Here is a 20577-nt window from a genome sequence, read left to right on the forward strand (position 1 = left end):
AAATTAATTTTATTTATATCGTGGTGGTCTCCATCTGGTTGTTTTTTCGAATATGTGAATATTACAACTTTTCTGCCTGGGCCTCCACTAAAAAAGGTTATCTATCCCAATCAGACTTTTCCGAGTCAACAAAGATAAATAAATAAAATAAATAAAAATAAATAAACAACATGAAGTATTTCACTATTGTCTGTTACAATTACACATGAAATTTCTTAACAATGCATGCATCTCTTACGCTCCATTAAAGAGTTTGATTATTTGAACATTCATAGAAATACTTGCAGGTACAGAGTCTGAATGGATGAAATTACCTTGGATTTGGAGAGAAGTGACAATGCTTGTTTGTAATAAACTGTTGCTTTTTCAGGGTCACCAAGACGGAACTTGACAGCACCAAGTCCTTCACATGCTTGCCATTGTCCATGGAAATCACCTGGAGAAAGGCATACAAACACAGACACATGTATATACATAAATAACATAGTAAAATGTAATTAACGTTGAAGATTTGTCTCTGAGCAATATCTAGAGACAGCAGAATCAGATTTAAAGGTACACCCGCTACTTCCCAAGAAATGAATTATTTTAAAATTAGTGGCTCATAAAAGGATCTGTGGGATGTGAATGAAAAATAAATGCTTCCCTTAGGTTTCGCTGTTATATGACTCAGAAGAGAAAAGACCAATGGCTTCCCCTGCTTGGCTTGCTTATTTGCTAGTGGTGGGACTACAGGTTTTACATTGTTCTTCCTCCATAGAAAATAACAATACTAATTAATCTGGAGGAAGTCTTTTGCATTTGGTGACATTTTGGGTTTTCTCTTCTGCTATCTACTACTCAGCAAAACTTATCACTTCTCATTGCACTTTGGGGCACGTGTGCCTCCTTCTAGCACACGCTATGGCATTATGCATTGGTCTACAAGAGCATTCTTTGCACCTGTGCACTCAAATTGATCTCTATCTATTGAGTCAGCAAAACTGGAAAGACACAGGAAAAAAATTAGATCCACTAAATCTCAGTGTCTAAACTCTCGACTGTCCAGATTTTTGCCTCATGTTTTTTTGGCTTGTTCCTCATAAAATTTGTGGCTTTTCAAGCAAATTACTGAGGGCTAAAATTACTAAACAAAGACATACATTTGAGTTTTAAACTTTATATCCTTCAGAAAAAGCATAAAAAACATATTGTAGCAGCTTTTTAAGTTTATAAGAGCAGCAATTGAAATTTGTCCCTGATTTTAAATCTCTGTCCCCCATTATTTTTGGCTTTGTCAAGATATCTTGTGTTTAGAGGTTGAGAGATATGCTAACATTTCTTTACTACACATTATCACATTGGTAAACAAACATAACTCCTGCATCACACTTTCTTCAACTAACTTGTTAAAGAGCTAAACTGCTTCCCAGCTATAATTGACCATTACTATTCTTTATGAGTATATTCCTTTCAGATAGTCCATATCTGAATATAACTGACCATTACTATTCTTTATGCATTTATTCCTTTTCAAGTAGTCCATATCTAACTATAACGGACCATTACTATTCTTCATGAGTATATTCCTTTCAGGTAGTCCATATCTGAGAATAACTGACCATTATAATTGTTCATGAATATATTCCTTGGAGATATTTCCATCTGATCATCTACTCCTACTGCCCTGTTTTACTGTATTTAATTTCATTTAATATTTCGCATAATATATCACCTTATTTTACTGTTTCATGATTACTATATTCTGTTAAGTTACACCAATGAATCATACTATTATCTTGCTGCCTTACACATACTACAACATATTAAGTTGTACTAATGATTCATTTATTATGTTTACTGTGTGACTACAGTGTTTATTTCCTTATGTCTATTATAAACTGCTAGTGGAACTTTCTCCCAAGGCCTCAAATAAAAAGGGGTTTTAATGTCCAGACAGACTTCCCCAATGAACAAATGCAAATAAATAAATAAATAAATAAATAAATATTCTGACTAAATTGGTTAAAAACCTCAGCTGGAGAAAAGAAGCTGGCCAAAGCTTCAACCAAAGGAAAAAAAAATTGTAGGAGTGTAACTAAGCCTCTTGCACCCCCACGTGGGGGCGACTATATTAAATCCACTGTTGCACAACCACAGAGGAAAATGAATATCTCCAAAACTTTCAATCACTGCCAGTGCACAAACAGATACTAAATTAGCAGTGATTCATTATGCCCAGCTCTCACCCCCCCATAAAATGAATGGACCAACTGTGTGCATGTTGTGCAGATAGACAAGCCATTGAGATAGTCCTGACACCTGTTATTGAAAATATATTTCTTGTTTTAGTAAAATAATGATACATAAAATACCACAGTAATAATATTAAATAAGGAGAAGAGGAGGGCGAAGGCATGCCTGAAGGCAGGAAGAGAGGAGGAAGGTTAGGAGTGTAGCAGTGAGGGTAGGAACTTTGAATGTTGGCAGTATGACTGGTATAGGAAGAGAGCTAGCTGATATGATGGAGAGAAGGAAGGTTGATATATTGTGCGTGCAAGAGACCAGATGGAAGGGAAGTAAGGCCAGGTGTATAGGAGGCGGGTTCAAATTGTTCTATCATGGTGTGGATGGCAGGAGAAATGGGGTAGGGGTTATCCTAAAGGAACAGTATGCCAAGAGTGTTTTGGAGGTGAAGAGAGTGTCTGATATAGAGTGATGTTTATGAAGCTCGAAATTGATGGTGTAATGATGAATGTTGTTAGTGCATATGCTCCACAAGTTGGGTGTGCGATGGATGAGAGAGAAATTTTGGAGTGAGTTGGATGAAGTTGTGGTGATTGTACCCAAGGGTGAGAGACTAGTGATTGGAGTGGACTTTAATGGGCATGTTGGTGAAGTGAACAGAGGGGATGAGGAAGTGATGGGTAGGTATGGTGTTAAGGAGAGGAATGCAGAAGGTCAGATGATTGCGGATTTTGTGAAAAGGATGGACATGGCTGTGGTGAATACGTATTTTAAGAAGAGGGAGGAGCATAGGGTGACGTACAAGAGTGGAGGAAGATGCACACAGGTGGATTATATCCTATGTAGGAGGGCCAGTCTGAAGGAGATTGGAGACTGTAAAGTGGTGGCAGGGGAAAGTGTAGTTAAGCAGCATAGAATGGTGGTCTGTAGAATGACGTTGGTGATCAAGAAGAGGAGGAGGAGTGTGAAAGCTGTGCCAAGGATTAAATGGTGGAAGTTAAAAAAGGGTGATTGTGAAGTGGAGTTTAGGGAAGAGTTAAGACAGGCACTGGGAGGCAGTGGAGAGTTACCGAATAGCTGGGTAACTACAGCAGAACTAGTAAGGGTGACTGCTAGAAAGGTGCTTGGTGTGACATCTGGACAGAGGAAGGAGGACAAAGACCTGGTGGTGGAATGAGGAAGTACAGGAGAGTATACAGAGGAAGAGGCTGGCGAAGAAGAAGTGGGATTGTCAAAGAGATGAAAAAAGTAGACATGAGTATAAGGAGATGAGGCGTATGGCAAAGAGAGGTGGTGAAAGCTATGGATAAGGCATATGGAGAGTTGTATGAGAGATTGGATACTAAAGAGGGAGAAAAGGACCTGTACCGATTAGCTAGACAGATGGACAGAGCTGGAAAAGATGTGCAGCAAGTAAGGGTGATAAAGGATAGTGAGGGAAAGGTACTCACATGAGAGGAGAGTGTGTTGAGTAGATGGAAAGAGTATTTTGAGAGGCTGATGAATGAAGAGAATGAGAGAGAGAGAAGGTTGGATGATGTGGGGATAGTGAATCAGGAAGTGAAACAGATTAGCAAGGAGGAAGTAAGGGCAGCTATGAAGAGGATGAAGAATGGAAAGACTGTTGGCCCAGATGACATACCAATGGAAGCATGGAGGTGCTTAGGAGAAATGGCAATGGAATTTCTAACTAGATTGTTTAATGAAATTTTGGAAAGTCAGAGGATGCCTGAGGAGTGGAGAAAAAGTGTTTTGGTACCTATCTTTAAGATAAGGGTGATGTGCAGAGCTGCAGTAACTACAGAGGGATAAAACTGATCAGTCACAGCTTGAAGTTATGGGAAAGAGTAGTAGAAGCTAGGTTAAGAAGGGAGGTGATGATTAGTGATCAGCAGTATGGTTTCATGCCAAGAAAGAGCACTACAGACGCAATGTTTGCTCTGAGAGTGCTATTGGAGAAATACAGAGAAGGTCAGAAGGAGTTGCATTGTGTCTTTGTAGACTTGGAGAAAGCATATGACAGGGTGCCTAGAGAAGAGTTGTGGTATTGTATGAGGAAGTCGGGAGTGGCAGAGAAGTATGTAAGAGTGGTACAGGATATGTACAAGGGTAGTGTGACAGTGGTGAGGACTGCAGTGGGAGTGACAGATCCATTTAAGGTGGAGGTGGGATTACATCAAGGATCAGCTCTGAGTCCTTTCTTATTTGCAGTGGTGATGGACAGGTTGACAGATGAGATCAGACAGGAGGCCCTGTGGACTATGATGTTTGCAGATGACATTGTGATCTGTAGTGAGAGTAGGAATCAGGTTGAGGAGACTCTGGAGAGGTGGAGATATGCTCTAGAGAGCAGAGGAATGAAGGTCAGCAGGGCTAAGACAGAATATATGTGTGTAAATGAGAGGGAGGGTAGAGGAATGGTGAGGATGCAGGAGTAGAGTTGGTAAAGGTGGACGAGTTTAAGTACTTGGGATCAACAGTTCAGAGTAATGGTGAATGTGGAAGAGAGGTGAAGAAGAGAGTACAGGCAGGGTGGAATGGGTGGAGAAGAGTGTCAGGAGTGATTTGTGACAGACGGTACCAATAAGAGTGAAAGGGAAGGTCTACAAGAGGGTAGTGAGACCAGCTATGTTATATGGATTGGAGACAGTGGCATTGACAAAAAGGCAGGAGTCAGAGCTGGATGTGGCAGAGTTAAAGATGTTAAGATTTGCACTCAGTGTGACTAGGATGGATAGGATTAGGAATCAGTATATTAGAGGGTCAGCTCATGTTGGACAGTTTGGAGACAAAGCAAGAGAGACGAGATTGCGTTGGTTTGGACATGTGCTGAGGAGGCATGATGGGTATATTGGGAAAAAGATGCTAAGGATGGAGCTGCCAGGTAAGAGGAAAAGAGGAAGGCCTATGATAAGGTTTATGGACGTGGTGAGAGAGGACATGCAGGTGGTTGGTGTGACAGAGCAAGATGCAGAGGACAGGAAGAAATGGAAAGAGATGATCCACTGTGGTGACCCCTAACGGGAAAAGCCGAAAGAGGATGATGATGAATAATAAAAGTAATAATGTTAAATAATAATACATTAATTTGTAGAAAAAGAATCACTCTAAAACAGACCTCATTTTCTCTTAAAAGGAATAACTAAACAACAGAAAAAAAAACAAATTAAATTCCCTAACATTATTTACCCAGTTTAACTTCATTTCCACATTCAGTCTAACTTCTTTTTTTCTTAACATCCTTAATAACTAAATCTTTCCTTAGTATATCTACTATAGTGATTTCTTGCCTCTTTAAAGACAAATATATCCAAAACCTGAAAAAAATGAATCATTGTATGCAGTTACCATTTTTTTGAATTTCATAATGTCCTGATGAAGGGAGGCTATCATGCTGTGTTATTTCATTTGACATTCAAGATTGTTACCACCCTGATGTCAACTGATGAGGATGCACTGTGGTAAGAGAATCATTTACAGTAGACTCCCTTTTATCTAGGCTCTCTTTAACCAGCCTCCGCTTTAACTGGCCATCAAATTTCTGCCATAGTCCTAGCAAAAGACAACAGAGAAGAACAACACTTCCACCTCCTCTCGTTTAAATAATGACAGCCATTTGAGTTTTAGACTTCATATTCATTAGAAAAATGCATACTAACACAATTCATGTTATTCTAGCTGATTTATAACCTATAAGTATTATTTTGTATACTTTTTCTGATTAACCAGCTATTTGTTTATCTAACCTAAGGTGTGGTCCCAGTGACACCGGATAAGAGGGAGTCTACTGTACTGTGATTTGTCTCTCCACTGGCTCAGAGGGTACTGCGATTTCCCACTCTTGTGATTGTCACTGGCAACAGCATTAGTCTGTCATTCTGAAGAGGTTGATTGGTTCATAGGTTCTTACCAAGCTTTCAGACAAGGAAACCACTGAGAAGCTCAGCCACATCACCCAGTACTGATGAGATTCTAACAATGTCCTCCATTAAGCAGACTTTCACCACATAATCCCAGCAAAAATTTTTAGTCACCCATCCATTCATCTAAACTAGTTTTAAAGGTTACCAGGGAAGTACTCTGTTGGATAGGTAAGGTCATTCTCTTGCAGAAAGGACAATATGTTTGATTAGGTATCTGTCACACACTGGTGGTTGATGTGGTAGTTTAGGTTCACTTCTCTAGAATGGGGTTCTATTTAGATGGAGTTTGCAGAGTGCTGGGTTAGAATACTAAGCAGAAATCATCCTCACAGGAATCTATATAGCACTGAGTAAAGTAACTAAGGGTACTGAGATCTGAGATCTTTTTGGTGAGGATGCATTGAGCTCTCAAGCAGGTTTAAGTGTTTGTCAAGGTGCATCCTAAAGGGTGCATTATATTCAATGATGGGCCTAATATACAATGAATAAAGTGAAACTATAACTTCTTTGAACTTTGAAAAGATACCATGAAGGTTGAGCTGTGCAAGGTAGAAGGATTTTCCAACCATCACAGAGACATACTGGTTACAGGATAGTCTGTTATCAGTATATTTACTCATGCCCCTGATGACTGTAAAATTTAATTGGAGTGTGATCTATGTGGCAAGCAATAATTAGTCTAGATTTAACAGAGGAAACAACACTGCATTTCTTGGTGTTTGTGGGACTTGATGAAGAATTTTAGTTCAGAATGTGTTTGATAACCACATCCTGTTTGCAATCATCAGCAAACTTGGCCAGACACAATGCATTGATACTGCCTTTTAAGTATGAGGAATACATACCAGTGGAGGGAGGTCTGTGGGATGCCAACAGCGACATTTTTCTGTCTAGAGCAAATACCCTCAACTTTAACCATATGGTTTCTGTCAGACCTGAAGACCTCTTCAGCAAAGAATTTATGGGTTAATGTTAAGCTGGGAGAGTTTGCCAATAACTCCAGCATCTGGGACACTGTCAAAGGCCTTGGCAAGGATAAGTAGTGCAGACTTTATATTCTTTAACAGTGGCCTCAGTGACCTTTTCAAAGAACTCCACCAAGTTCATCAGGCATAATCTCCCTTTTACAAAGCAAAACTGGCGTGTATCCAGTGATATAAGTTCACTAATAATCGTGCTTATTAGTTCAGCTATAATATGTTTCATTGCCTTGCAACTACTAGTGAGATTAATGCACCTGTAATTCTGAAGATCAGTAGCAGGACCATTTTTATGTAAGGAGACCAGAGATGTCTTTCTCCACACCTTGAGGATATAACCAGTGGAAAGACTCAGGCTGAAGTGCTGATGGGGGGATTTTTTTAGGTGGACTTTACACTTCTGCAGACATCAAGGTGTATTGTCAGGACTCACAGAAGTAGAATTTTGTAATTTTGGAAAGTGCCAAAAGGACCTGCTGCAAAGTGATTTATGGGGTAGGAGGGGAGTGTAGAAGGGACAAGGGGATGGTGACTGAAGTAATGTTGGAAGAGAATTTATCCACAGCCATATTAGCAATGTGCTTGGTGTCAAAAAAGGAGGAACTATTGGAGATATGTTCAATACAGAATTGTTGGCTACTTCTACGCTTCATAGTGTAGCTGAAGCAGGCCTTATGGTTGACATTTGAATTAGTTGGCCTTATACTTCCTAATGGTAAGTCTGAGATACTTGTTTACCAATTTTAAATCCCTTTTATAATGAAGAAATGGACAATATTTCAGTGACAGACAGGAGCTTTTTTCTTTTTTATTATACAGTTTGTTGATGTGGTTGGCCCAACATATATGCTAGTTTTAAACTTCCAATTATGTTTATACTGGATTGGCATGACTGCCTCAATGTATCTATGTAAGAGGGAATAAAATTCAAAGGATTAGGGAGCGACGTCAGTTAAAAGGTTAGCTGGGGAGCTATACCATTTCTGATGACCAATAAAATCAGTAAATAGATGTTATGGAGTAATCCTTGAATATAGAGGAGTTATTAGGGACCACAAAGCAAGTTTTCATAGACAGGATCACAGCAAGATGGTCAGACTTAACGAGTGAGAAGATAACAAGCAGGGTGGTGCAGCTGGGAGAAATGTTTTGTCAGGACAAGATCAAGAAGATTAACACTTCTGGTGGGAAGGGAAAATTTGGTCAATAGTACTGGCAGTTATGAAATCCAGAAAACTCTGGGCATATAATATAGTTTTTCATTTTTTCATTTGGTCCCCTCAGACCTTATTTTTACTGACCCAGCCCCCAGTACCCAATGTTCCTGCCAGGTTTATCAGTTACTCTCAAACCCTCCAGACTTAATCCATTTTTGCTGGGGCTAGTTGTGGATCCTGAACATGTCCTGGGAGCTCAACTCATCTGTGCTTCCACCTGGGGGGAATTTATTTTTTATTATCTACCCACTCCCTTTCCCCGCCATCTCCCCACACTCATTGATTATGTCTGGGGGCAACTCCCTTCTTTGGACCATGCCTCCCCTTAGGGACCGTATCAACAAACACCCTCCCACCTTGGATGGGCACACCTGTCCCTTCTCTGCCACTCCATTATTCACCCGAGATGCTAATTAAACCAGGGTCAGCTGGGCTGCAGTCATGGCTTCATCCCTCTATACCAGCAGGGATTCTGGGGCATATTTATTATTGATGGTATACATTTTCACTTTATATGCAGATAGTTGAAGTTACCCATAAAAGGTCCCGTAACAAAACTTCCAGACACCACCACAGGAAATACGATGCTTTACAACTGTATGTTCAAACACCAGCATGGCAAATACGATATTTAGTATCAACTTCAATACCAAGCTTAATAGCAATATAGCCAAATACCACCACGACAATACGATACCTTTAAAAACTTTATTTCACCAAAAGAATTGAAGAGAAGCTTCTTGTAAGCACTTTCGGGTTACAATCAACCCTTCATCAGACAATTATCCCTCAAGGTACCACCATTTAAATATCCAAAATTGGCACCAATAATCCATCTTAAAGAAATACTAACAGTAAGCAAATGTTAGTACTAAGAGAAGCTTACGTAAATCATCTCATTGTTAAAAACATTAAACATTCATAAGTATAATGTATTAAAAACAATATATAAATCAACTAATTACATATTATAAATAAATAAAACTAAAAACTAATATAGATAAAGGCATTCATAGATAATGCATGATGTAACAAAATATGCATTAGTTATTAAATAATGCCCGTTTATAGTATATATGTTTATGTATTATTAAGAGACAAGTCCTGGAAATTTTACAACCAGAAGAAACTCCCTGACACCCTCCTGAAATATAAGCAACTCCGTAACCTAACCAAAAAGCATATTACAAAAGACAAAAAATCCTATTACACTAAACTACAGTCTACCCATTCAAAAAACCAAAACAATTCTGGAACTCCATCAACTCTCTTCTGCATGCAGGTACAAAAAAACAATCCTTGTCCTGATAATAATAAAACAGACACAGAAATTGCCACTCTATTCAACTCCTTCTTTACCAACTCCATAGCTGAATAGCTGAACTCACTAACACCTTCCCCAATCACATCACCTCCCCTCCACTCAATCCAACCTTCCCTTCCTCTACTCACTCTCCCTCTCCCAACCCTCTCCCCACTTTTCATCTAAAACCCATCTCTACCTCTTATATCAAATAGCTTCTCTCCAGACTCAAGCCATGCTCCAATGCCCCTGACAATATCCCCTCACTCTTTCTAAAGCTTGCTGCAGATGGTATCACCATCCCCATTAGCATTCTCATTAACCGATCCATTCATGAATGTTATGTCCCCAAATTGTGGCGTGCTGCCTTTATCCTACCTCTTCACAAGGGAGGCAAAAACAATAACATCTCTAATTTCCGTCCAATAGCCATTCTCTCCCCAATCTCAAAAATTCCTGAAAAATGCATCCACCTCCAACTTATGCCCTTCCTTATCAATAACCACCTCCTCACCCCTACTCAGCATGGCTTCCGCCCTGGCCATAGTACAATAACTGCTCTCCTCTCATTTTTAGACATAGTAAACCACACTCGTGACTCTGGAAAAATTGTATCCACTGTCCTTCTAGATCTTTCCAAGGCATTCAACACTGTCTCTCACTCCCGCCTTCTAACTCACCTCTCTAACCTCAATCTCTCTCAATACTCCCTTACCTGGTTTAAGAGTTATCTTTCTGACAGATCCCAGGCTGTGAAATGGCAAACCTTCCTTCCTACCCCAACCGGGGTTCCCCAGGGTTTGATACTCGGTCCAATGCTCTTCAATGTATTTATCAATGATTTCCATGCTGCCATTCCCAACACTAAAATAGTGCAGTACACAGATGACTCTACTTTAATCTGCTCTGCTCCTAATCTTCCTGCTCTCCAAGCACTTACCCAATCTGCTTTTACAACTACTGAGAACTGGATGCTTCAAAATCACCTCTCCCTTAATGCAAATAAATCCAAAATCCTACTTTTCTCTCCCTCAAAAACACTTCCCCTTAACAAACAATCTTTCAATATTATGAGTCATGCCAACTCCTCTATAGAAGTTGTCCCCTTCTCTAAACTTCTCGGTGTTACTATTGATGAACACCTGAAATTCGATACTCATGTCCAATTAAATATTAAAAAAAAACATCAAAAACTTGGTATACTATACAGAAACTCTCCCTTCCTCTCTCTCCCTCTACAAGGCAAACTCTTGCCACTACCTACTTACTACCATCACTATTATATGGTGCCCCTCTACTAACCAACCTTGCTTCTTCCATCTCTTCAAAACTAGAAATCTGTTACAACAAAATCTCCAAATTCTCTACTAAATCTAAACACTCCTCCCACCATTGCACCTCTCTACACATGCTAAAATGGCTGGAGCTTCCCAACTACCTCGACTACCTCCAACTCACTACAGCCCACAAATTAATCTTTAAACCTACTGCATGCCCAGCTCTAACAAATATCCTACCATCTTATACTCCTCACAGACCCCTAAGATCTGCCCAACAAAATCAACTTTCTATTTACAAACCAAAACGTCCCGCTGGCCAGTCACTGCTATCCTACTCCTTAGCAAAAAAATGGAACTCTCTTCCCCCTCTCTAAGAATCTCTAAAAATTTTGAACACTTCAAATCCCAGCTCCATTCCCATCTCTCCCATAATTGGAAATGTAATTGCTCTCTACCCCCGTAATCCTACTAAACTCACTCCTACTTGTACTTCACTAAGTACTTCTACTCCATGCTGTTCTTTCCCAACAGCTTCTCCTCACCAATTCTAACATAATTTCTAAACCTTTAATGTACATAATGTAAATACTATACATAACCTTCTTTTCTCTACTCTCCCTCCCTATATACTTCTTCCCTCTAAATCTATATAAAATTTACTAACAGATGACACTAACTATCTAAATAATGTGTCCAATACTTTTCTACTAAACATTAGCCTCTTTCTCCTCTGTACATCTCCCTATCTCTTAACACACCTGAATCATTTTCCAATAAACAATTGTCTCTTTCTCTACTACACACCTGCCTCTCTCTCCTTTCTCCTCATTTTGTGTATATATTTCCTGCTACTCTTTTCACTTTCCAATGGCTATCCTACTTACTATGTATGTATATTTTTAGTTTAAAATATTGTATGTATATCATGAACTATCCTCAGGTTTTCTATCTTTTTCAGTGCACTGTGTTTTTGCTATATCTCACTGTATCTTTTTACATTTCTTTAAAATATTATATAATGCTATGATTTATTTTAATTTTTTTATTCTAATTTTGTAATTTCAGAGCTTTTCTCCTCGGGCCTCCACTGAAAATGGGCTCCTTGAGCCCAGTGGACCACCCCGGTTATCAAACTGGAAATAAATAAAATAAATAAATTACCTCAGCTATGTAAAACAGGATACTTTCCTTTCACAGAAGCAGGGTTATATACCACATAAAATATTTATACTGTAAATCAACATACATAGTATATGTGTATTTTTGGTACTTACGTATTATCGCAATCAAATTTTTCATGGCAATAGTGGTTAGTTCCCAAGCCTGAAATATGTTCCTTAATGTTTTTATTTATTTTATTTATTTTATTTTATTTTTATTTTACATTTGTTGACCGGGCTAGTCCAACTGGATATATGTCCGTTTTCAGTAGAGGCCCGGGGAGAAAAGCTCCATCAGTTGTACACTTTTACAAAAAGGCATAAATGGTTACATAAGAAAGATAGGAAATAAAAACAATAATATAATCAGATAAAAAAATACATTGGCATAAAAGTTCACATGACAACATAGCAGGTTAACCAGATAATATAAAAAATAAAGTTTTTTTTTTTTTTTTTTAACAAGGGTAATGGAAGAGAGAAGAGTTGGCATTAGTCAGGATTTTAAAATGATACATGGTGTGTTTTCTTTAACAGTCCAGGCTGTTTTCTGAACTGTTATCAATAAAATGTAAAAAGACATACTGTTGCTGTTGGTTTATGTAGTGTACTGCCAGCATGTCTGTTATTCCAACTCCGCCTGCTGAATGTTCCTTTTTTCCTGAGAGCAAATGCAGTCAAATGATGGTTATAATGAAATTTGCCCATCACAGCTGTGTCATTATTCAAGTGTGACTCGTACAAGACAGTATGTTGCTTAGTTTAAGAAACATGTAGCGTGACACTCAGCTTTCCTAGAAAAAAGACTGGAAGCAGAGCTAACTGCACTTGCTGAGAAATGCACACCACACAGAAAGACAAACACATACAAAGAGCAATCAACATTGTTACAGCACTACTGAAATGAATAATCACTTAAGTACTATCTGGTTTTGTCTGAACATGCTAGTATCACACAAACAAACAAAATCAGTACTGCCAACTTATTCCTTGAAAAATGAAACCACAATCATCTGTTAACCTCATCCATGCTCACTTTTTAAAAGCATTACTTAGGGCAACTTATGCATTGCACTGGCTGTTTGTGAGTATGTGTACACATTTCTACAAAGGTAGTAGTTCACCAAAACCATATTTCCTGTTTCTGTGTTTTCCTTTGCTGAAGGATTTGTTCCTCATGGTCCAAATATCGCATTCATCACTCACACAGCATCTGTGACACTTCAAGCATGTGTCTGTAATGCACGCAAAAAGGGGAAGATGCCTTTATCAAGATTTTGTGTTCCTGAAGGTAATCCCCACTTCTTAGCCACCGATAAGGAGGTGGAATAACACCTTACAGTGTTTTATGCAGTCTTTTGTAGTTAACAAAGCAATTTTTGCAACAGCGAAAATGTGGTTGCGATAATACGTAAGTATTGTATTTTCTCTTAATTTTCTCTTTTCTTTCTCTCTTTTCTCATTATTTATTTTAACTGCATCTTGTCTCCCTTTCTAAATTCTCTCCTATTTACTATACTAATATAGTCTGTATATATTTAATAACTCACTATCTATACATAGATAAATAATAGTCTAAAATAATCTAGTTTTAAGGTAGACTAATTGGAATAGTGAACTTAATTAATTATTACAATATTTATTAGATTAATGATAGTCACTGTTATGCTTATTGGGATTGGGGACATGTTCATGATTAACTCTGAAATGTTCCATTCATGTACATATGTCCTTTGAATTATTTCCTTTTAGTATTAACAAATACATAAAAAAGGAGGGAAAATGTACTGTTGGTTAAGAGAAGTGAAGCTTTCTTCACATTCTATTTGCATTGCCATAGCAACAGTAAATAATTGCTGCAGTTTCTAAGGACACTGTGAATCTACGAAGTGCATTTAGCCTCACAGTTAACAAATAATAAGAAAAAGTAATGTTGTTTAGTTATTAAAATGAAAAACAACCTAAACAAGGTAAAATAAATACATAATAGGATTATTTGTAAATATTTTATGATTTATCCTCATAGGATTACATATTCCAGGAAACACAACTGAAATGTTCCCAAACTACACGTGCACTAAAATGTAACTGCTTGATTAAGAAGTATTATTCATTTTAATATGCTGATTCCACAAGCTGTCTGCACTGCAAAAGTTTCATTTCACAAGAGGAGAAAACATACTTGATCTCATCATCACGAACATGGGATCACAATGTTCAACACCGGAAGTATACCCCTCACTGGTGAGATCAGATCATAAACTTAACACGCAGGAGGTCCTCATCCCGCCACCTGAAATAAAAAAGACCACAGTGAAAAACTTCTCAAAAGCCGACTTCACACTTCTAAAAACTAGTGTGGTCTCCTTTAAGGCCCCTGAGCCAGTGGTAAACATTACTCAAACCGCTGAATCACTTACAAATGCCTTCTACCAGCACCTACAGGACTGCATAGATCAGGCAATCCCAAACAAAACTAAGACTCTTTGTACCAAAGGCAAGCGTCCAGTCTGGTGGACCCCAGCCATAAACAAGCTCTACAACAAAAGGAGGAAGCTACTACAAGATAGAGCAAAATCCTTGAAAGGTAAGACACCTTTGATCATTATAAGTAAAAACTAAGAGCTCTCATAAAATCATCCAAGGCAAATTTTGAGAGAAAAATCGCCAAGGACTCAAAAGACAATCATAAGGCCTTCTTTAGCTATGTTAGAAACCTAGGAGGAAACTCCCAGATATGCTCAGAATTAGTTCAAAATGATGTGAAGATTACTGAACCTACACACATTGCCAACATACTGGCTGACAGGTTCAGTGCAAACTTCTCCCCTCCCCAAAAGGAGAGATATCTATACCAGAGGATTGTAGCCCCCAAACATCTCAAGCCCAGGTGAGAACTGCTCTCCAAAGCAAAAACACAGCATCCATGGGACCGGATGGTGTCCCCAGCTGTGTGCTCCATGAACTCAATGAGGAATTAAACCCGCAGTTAGGACAGCTGTTTAATCTTAGCCTCACCTCAGGATACGTGCTCCAAGGAGTGGCGACGCTGTGGTCCCACTTCACTAGGGCGGTGCCTCCACCGACCCTGGAAATTACCGTCCCATTAGCTTGACAAGCCTTATCTGCAAAGCCATGGAGAGGATCATAATGGAACTCATAAATAAAGACATAGGGAACTTGCAGACTTTGGATCCAACCCAGTTTGGCTTTGTCAAAGGCAGATCATGCCTTTTAAACTTGGTTGACTTTTTGAAACAGTCACCAAGGCCATTGATGAGGAAAGGCAGTCCATACAGCCTACCTTGACCTGGCAAAGGCCTTCACACAATACCCCACTCAGGTATCATCGAAAAACTCATCAGCTTGAATGTAAACCCATACATCACAAGATGGGTTGCAAACTGGCTAAGTGACAGAACCCACAGGGTCAGAGTTGCTGGAGCCATGTCAGACTCAAAGCCTGTCACAAGTGGTGTCCCACAGGCTCAGTCCTGGGTCCACTCTTGTTCGGCATCTACTTTTCTGAAGTACAAGCAAACACAGGAGGGTTATGGCTGACAAAGTTTGCAGATGACTGCAAACTGGGCCATAGTCGAAACACATCTGACACAGATATCCTTCAGAAGGGCCTCACAGAAACGGATAACTGGTGCCAGAGCCATGGCCTAAAGTTAAATGCCAAGAAATGCATAGTCATACCCTTCGGGAAAAACAAGGTTACCCCTAGCTACCATATAGGTGGCAATCCACTGAGCACAGAAGAAGTCATCAGGGATCTGGGGACCCAGGTTGACAGTAGCCTTCGCTTGACACTCATGTTGCTAAAGTAGTTAGGAAAACCTTCTACATTGCCCACCTGATCATGAAGGGATTCACATCTAGATCAAGGGAGGTCATCGTCCCCTGTACTCATCACTCATAAGACCTATGATTGAGTACAATGCCCCATTCGAATGTATCTGACCCGACACCTGCAGCAGCTGGAAAGGCCCCAAAGTTCCTCACCAAAAGGATAAAGGGTCTCAAAAATATGTCTTATGCTGCCCGACTGAAAGAACTCCAGCTCTATTCAGTCTCATACCGCTTGCTCAGAGGTGACCTGTGCCTGACATATAAGGCCATGTCAAACCCTGATTTGATGAATATGCTTCACCTCAAAAATCTAGATCCCTCAGAACCACAAGGGCGGGAGACTTAAACCTTGACACGGTTATTAATAGAACGTGCTGGAGGGACAGATTCATCACCCAGAGACTCCCTATGCTGTGGAACAAAATCCCGGTACATGTGAGGCAGAGCACCTCGCTGGCCTTGTTCAAGAGGAATCTTGACCAATGGATGGGGGATCGCAGATATACCCCAGGGATTACTTCAGTGTCACTGCTTGACAGAGGCACAGCAAAATAATGGGTATAGTTTTATTCAAACTAAAGGGGTGGCGAAAGCCAAATAACTATGGGCTAGGCTTATAAATGCCCTTGGGCAGATAGCCTAGTATGGACCTATGAACCTATGAACCTATATGTTCCTTGAAATTGTCAGTCTCTAGAGCATATGAAAAGATACATACTACTTTTTGCAACATGTTATCTTTGCAGTTACCTCACACTGTACACTCACTTGGTAAGTGATAGCTATTCATTTAAAATATCAGTTTAAATATTAAATGTGCCCTTGAAATGCTTTTGACATTTTGACAAAATATAATCTGAACTGTAAAATGAATGAATTGAAAGAAGTGAAGTAATGCATAGATTTCAAAGACAGTTCTTGACACTACAGTAAAAGTAAAAATATATATTCACAAGGAGGTATTGAAATGTTTTAGTCTTCCAGTTAAAATAGCTTACTGTCAACATTTTGCGATAGTAGGAAGTTTGAAGAGCTAGGAAATTACTATTCTTTGTCTTTATAATGATTATTAGACAGATGTTAGACTCTGCTTAGTTTAATGAATTATGGCATATGTTTATGATTAAAAGTGGAGTCAATTACTCACATTGGACTACACATTCCTGGAAACTCAACTGAAATGTCCCCAAATTACTTGTGAATTTAAATGAAACTGCCTGATTAATAAGCATATTTTACTTTAACAACCTGAATCCATAAGCTATCTGCTCTATATATGCTACATTATATATGTCACTTGCATATGACAGTCTCTAGAGCACATGAAAAAATACATATTATTTTTGCAACATGCTATATTTGCACTAATCATACATTCTAAACTAACTCAATTGGCAACTGACAAGTTATTTATTTGAAACATCAGTCTAAATATTAATTGTGCCCTTGAAATATTGTTGCCGTTTTGACAAAACAAAACCTGAAATGAAAAAGGAATGATTTGAAGAAGTGAAGTATTGTACAGATTTCAAAGACAGCTATTGACACTACAATATAAGTAGAAATGTATACATACAAGGAAAATTTGAAATGCTTCATACTTTTAGTTAAAATAGTTTATTGTTAACTTTTTGCTTTATCAGAAAATTTAAAGAGCTAGGAAATTATTTTTAATTTGTCTTTATAATGTTTACTAAAGTGATGTTAGTCACTGACTTGTTTAATGGATTGCGAGTCATGTACAAGAATGACTACTGAATGTTATTTCTGTTTACCTATGTTTGCTGAATTTCTTTTATTAGTACTGATTTAAAACAAGAGAAGGTAAGGGAAATCTCTGTTTTTGGTCAAGGGAGGAGAGGCTTAAGAGTATTCTAACTGCCCCGAGAACTCTCTAAGATGCTCTAAATACTATTTGATTAGTACTTACCTAACGTGAGTCTTGATTACCATATAGGTACCTTCACATTCATTCTGGAAGCAGGAGGTGCCCTATGCAGGATGGGAATTGTCAGGGTGATCATAGTTAATTCTTAGACTCTGCTTTGTAAATCTATAAATATGTAAAAGCACTGCACACTACAATGTAGGGCACCTCTACTCAGAGTCAGGATACCACTGATAAGCCATGTCTTTTCATAACTGCAAGTTGAAGTTGGTGAGCTGAAGAGTGGGAAAGTAAAGGAAAACAGTACACCTACAGTAAATTCATATTTCATTGGTAATCACTCATTGTCTCCTGTAGAGTCCTTTTAGTCAAATTATTTTAGTAATAATCTATTTGTTATTGGCTTATTTAGTGTATGCTCCTCTGTTGCATTTAATTTATCCAAACTGGCATATCTGATATGTTTGGGATCTCTTAAGGGTAACTAAATATTGGATATTTTTTAAGTCAACATAATACTTGTTTACACTACTAACATTCTATCCTGATATATAAAATACTATAAAACAATAATAGAATTTCATATCTCTTTTAAGAAAATTCTCCATATAATAATTTAACATATGGAGCTCAGTTGATATTGTTGGTTAAAGGTATGAGTGATAATCCAATAGATCTGTCTTTATCTATTGGATTAGGAATGACTTTCATTCCATGTTTAATGGAAAATTCATGTTTACTTGTATATGATACTTTAGAATTAATGTTTTATAGAAGTCCTTTTTAAAAGCCTGACCAGAATTTTACCCTACTTATATTTAAAGAAGAAAGAACATTAAATTACACTCCCAAGTTTACACACATAAAAATAACATCCAATGTTATCAGAGAATTTGGTATAACTTCTATAATCAAAATAAAAAAAAGAAGCAAAAAGTTTCTTCCAACAATAACTTGAAATTGATTTAACATTCTTATCATTAAATACTAATGGCTTAAATGATGCAAATAAAAGATCAAACTTACTAAAATATTTAAATCTAAATAAGGCACAAGTAGTATTTCTCCAGGAAACGCATTTTAAGACTAATGATAGCTTTATTTGGAACCCTAAGGACTATACAGTCTTAACTCAATCCTCCTATAGAACAAAGACAAAAGGAGTATCAATTCTCTGGAAGAAAAACATAATCACTTCAAAAGTTATTTATAAATATGAAGACAAAGAAGGTCTACCAGCATTTGTCATAATTAAATTTAATAACAGAATATGGACCTTAGCTAATCTATATTGGTTCCCAGGAATTGGAGCAGGAACTGTTAAAAACACCTAGATTTTATTTCCCACTATAAAGGAAATCTTACACTTGGAGGAGACTTTAATTGTACCTTAGAAGCTTCTTAAACCACCAAGAAATCTTTTCGCATAGCAACTATTTTACAATCCTTAAAAAAATGGACTGATTCATTGCATTTAATTGACACTTTTAAAGTAAAATATGATAAATCCTTATTATTTTCCCATAAAGACCATAGATTTGGAACACAAACCAGAATAGACAAATTATTCATAGTTCAAGATTTACAAACAAAAATCCTCAACTTCTCAATAGCTCCATGCCCCTTCTCAGATCATGACTCTCTGATAATGAAGCTCCAAACAGAGTTTAAACCTTTAATCCTCTCAACTAGAATTCCATCGTATATCATGAAAATTAAAGAATTCAGACCCTGGATGCTGTCAGAACTACAATTATTTCTTGAAAATAATACAGCAGAAATCAGTAGAGCCATGGTTTGGGACTCATTAAAAGCGTAGTTATTTGTTAAGACCCTTAGCTGGTACAAAAACAAAGTTAGAGAGTGAGAATCTGAATTATTAGACTTGCAAACCAGACTCTTCTCAGCAAAATCTAAAAAAAAATCAGAATTGTCCAGAAGTCAAAAAAGAAATAGAGGAATTAAATAAAAAATATAATGAAATTCTAACACACAAAACTTGTCTAGCCTTGGAAAAATTAAAAATAAACTCATTAGCCACCTCCCCAAATATCTACATAACTTATCTACAAGAATTAAAATACAATCTAAAGGAAATAACATTAGTAGTATGTTGTTGTTGTTGTTGTCTTTTGGCTTTTCTCAGTTAGGGGTCGCCACAGTGGAACACCAGTCTGCTAATGATTGGCAGTAGATTTTTATGAAGCCGAGGTGTCAGCTCAATATTCAACCTTCAACAAAGGCATGCCCATTTACACATGTCTTTCGAACGCCCACCCAACCACGGGGAGGACATGCAGACTTGACACAGAAGGCACTCCCCGCACTCCAGCCAAGAATCGAATGGAAGAACCTCTTCCTGTGAGGCAACAACGCTACCGCTGCACCACCGCAGAAGTATATATCATGAAAAGAAAGGGAAAAAAGTATCAGATATAGGAGACATCTTTGAAGCATTTTGGTTCCATTATATGGAACACTTCAAAAAACAAGATTTAGATACCAACCAAACCAACTTAGATACAAACCTTATCAATATAAAAAAAAATCCTGAAAACTTAAAACTAGACCTACAAAAACATATATCCTACAAAGAAATTGTTGACAAGATAAAAGAAAGTAAATCTAACAAAGCTTCAGGGATAGATGGTATAATTACAGAAATTTACAAACTCTTCCCTTCAATAGTAATCTCCCTTTTTCATAAAACTTTGCTAAGTCCAGTGAGAAGCAAAAATACTACCC

At 37.9% G+C, this 20577-nt stretch overlaps 1 protein-coding gene across 2 annotated transcripts in view; it reads right to left on the reverse strand.

Annotated features, from left to right (window-relative positions):
• TTC24 (tetratricopeptide repeat domain 24) overlaps positions 1 to 20577 on the reverse strand; it is a 268837-nt gene that overhangs the window by 115382 nt on the left and 132878 nt on the right. For both annotated transcript variants that reach the window (XM_044079776.1, XM_044079777.1), the window contains one exon: positions 315 to 436. In XM_044079776.1, coding sequence (XP_043935711.1) covers positions 315 to 436 — 122 coding nt within the window. The remainder of the gene's footprint in view (positions 1 to 314; positions 437 to 20577) is intronic.

Source organism: Protopterus annectens, chromosome 8.part0 (genome assembly GCF_019279795.1).
Source record: "Protopterus annectens isolate FY-2018-M chromosome 8.part0, PAN1.0, whole genome shotgun sequence".
Classification (NCBI taxonomy): domain Eukaryota; kingdom Metazoa; phylum Chordata; order Ceratodontiformes; family Protopteridae; genus Protopterus; species Protopterus annectens.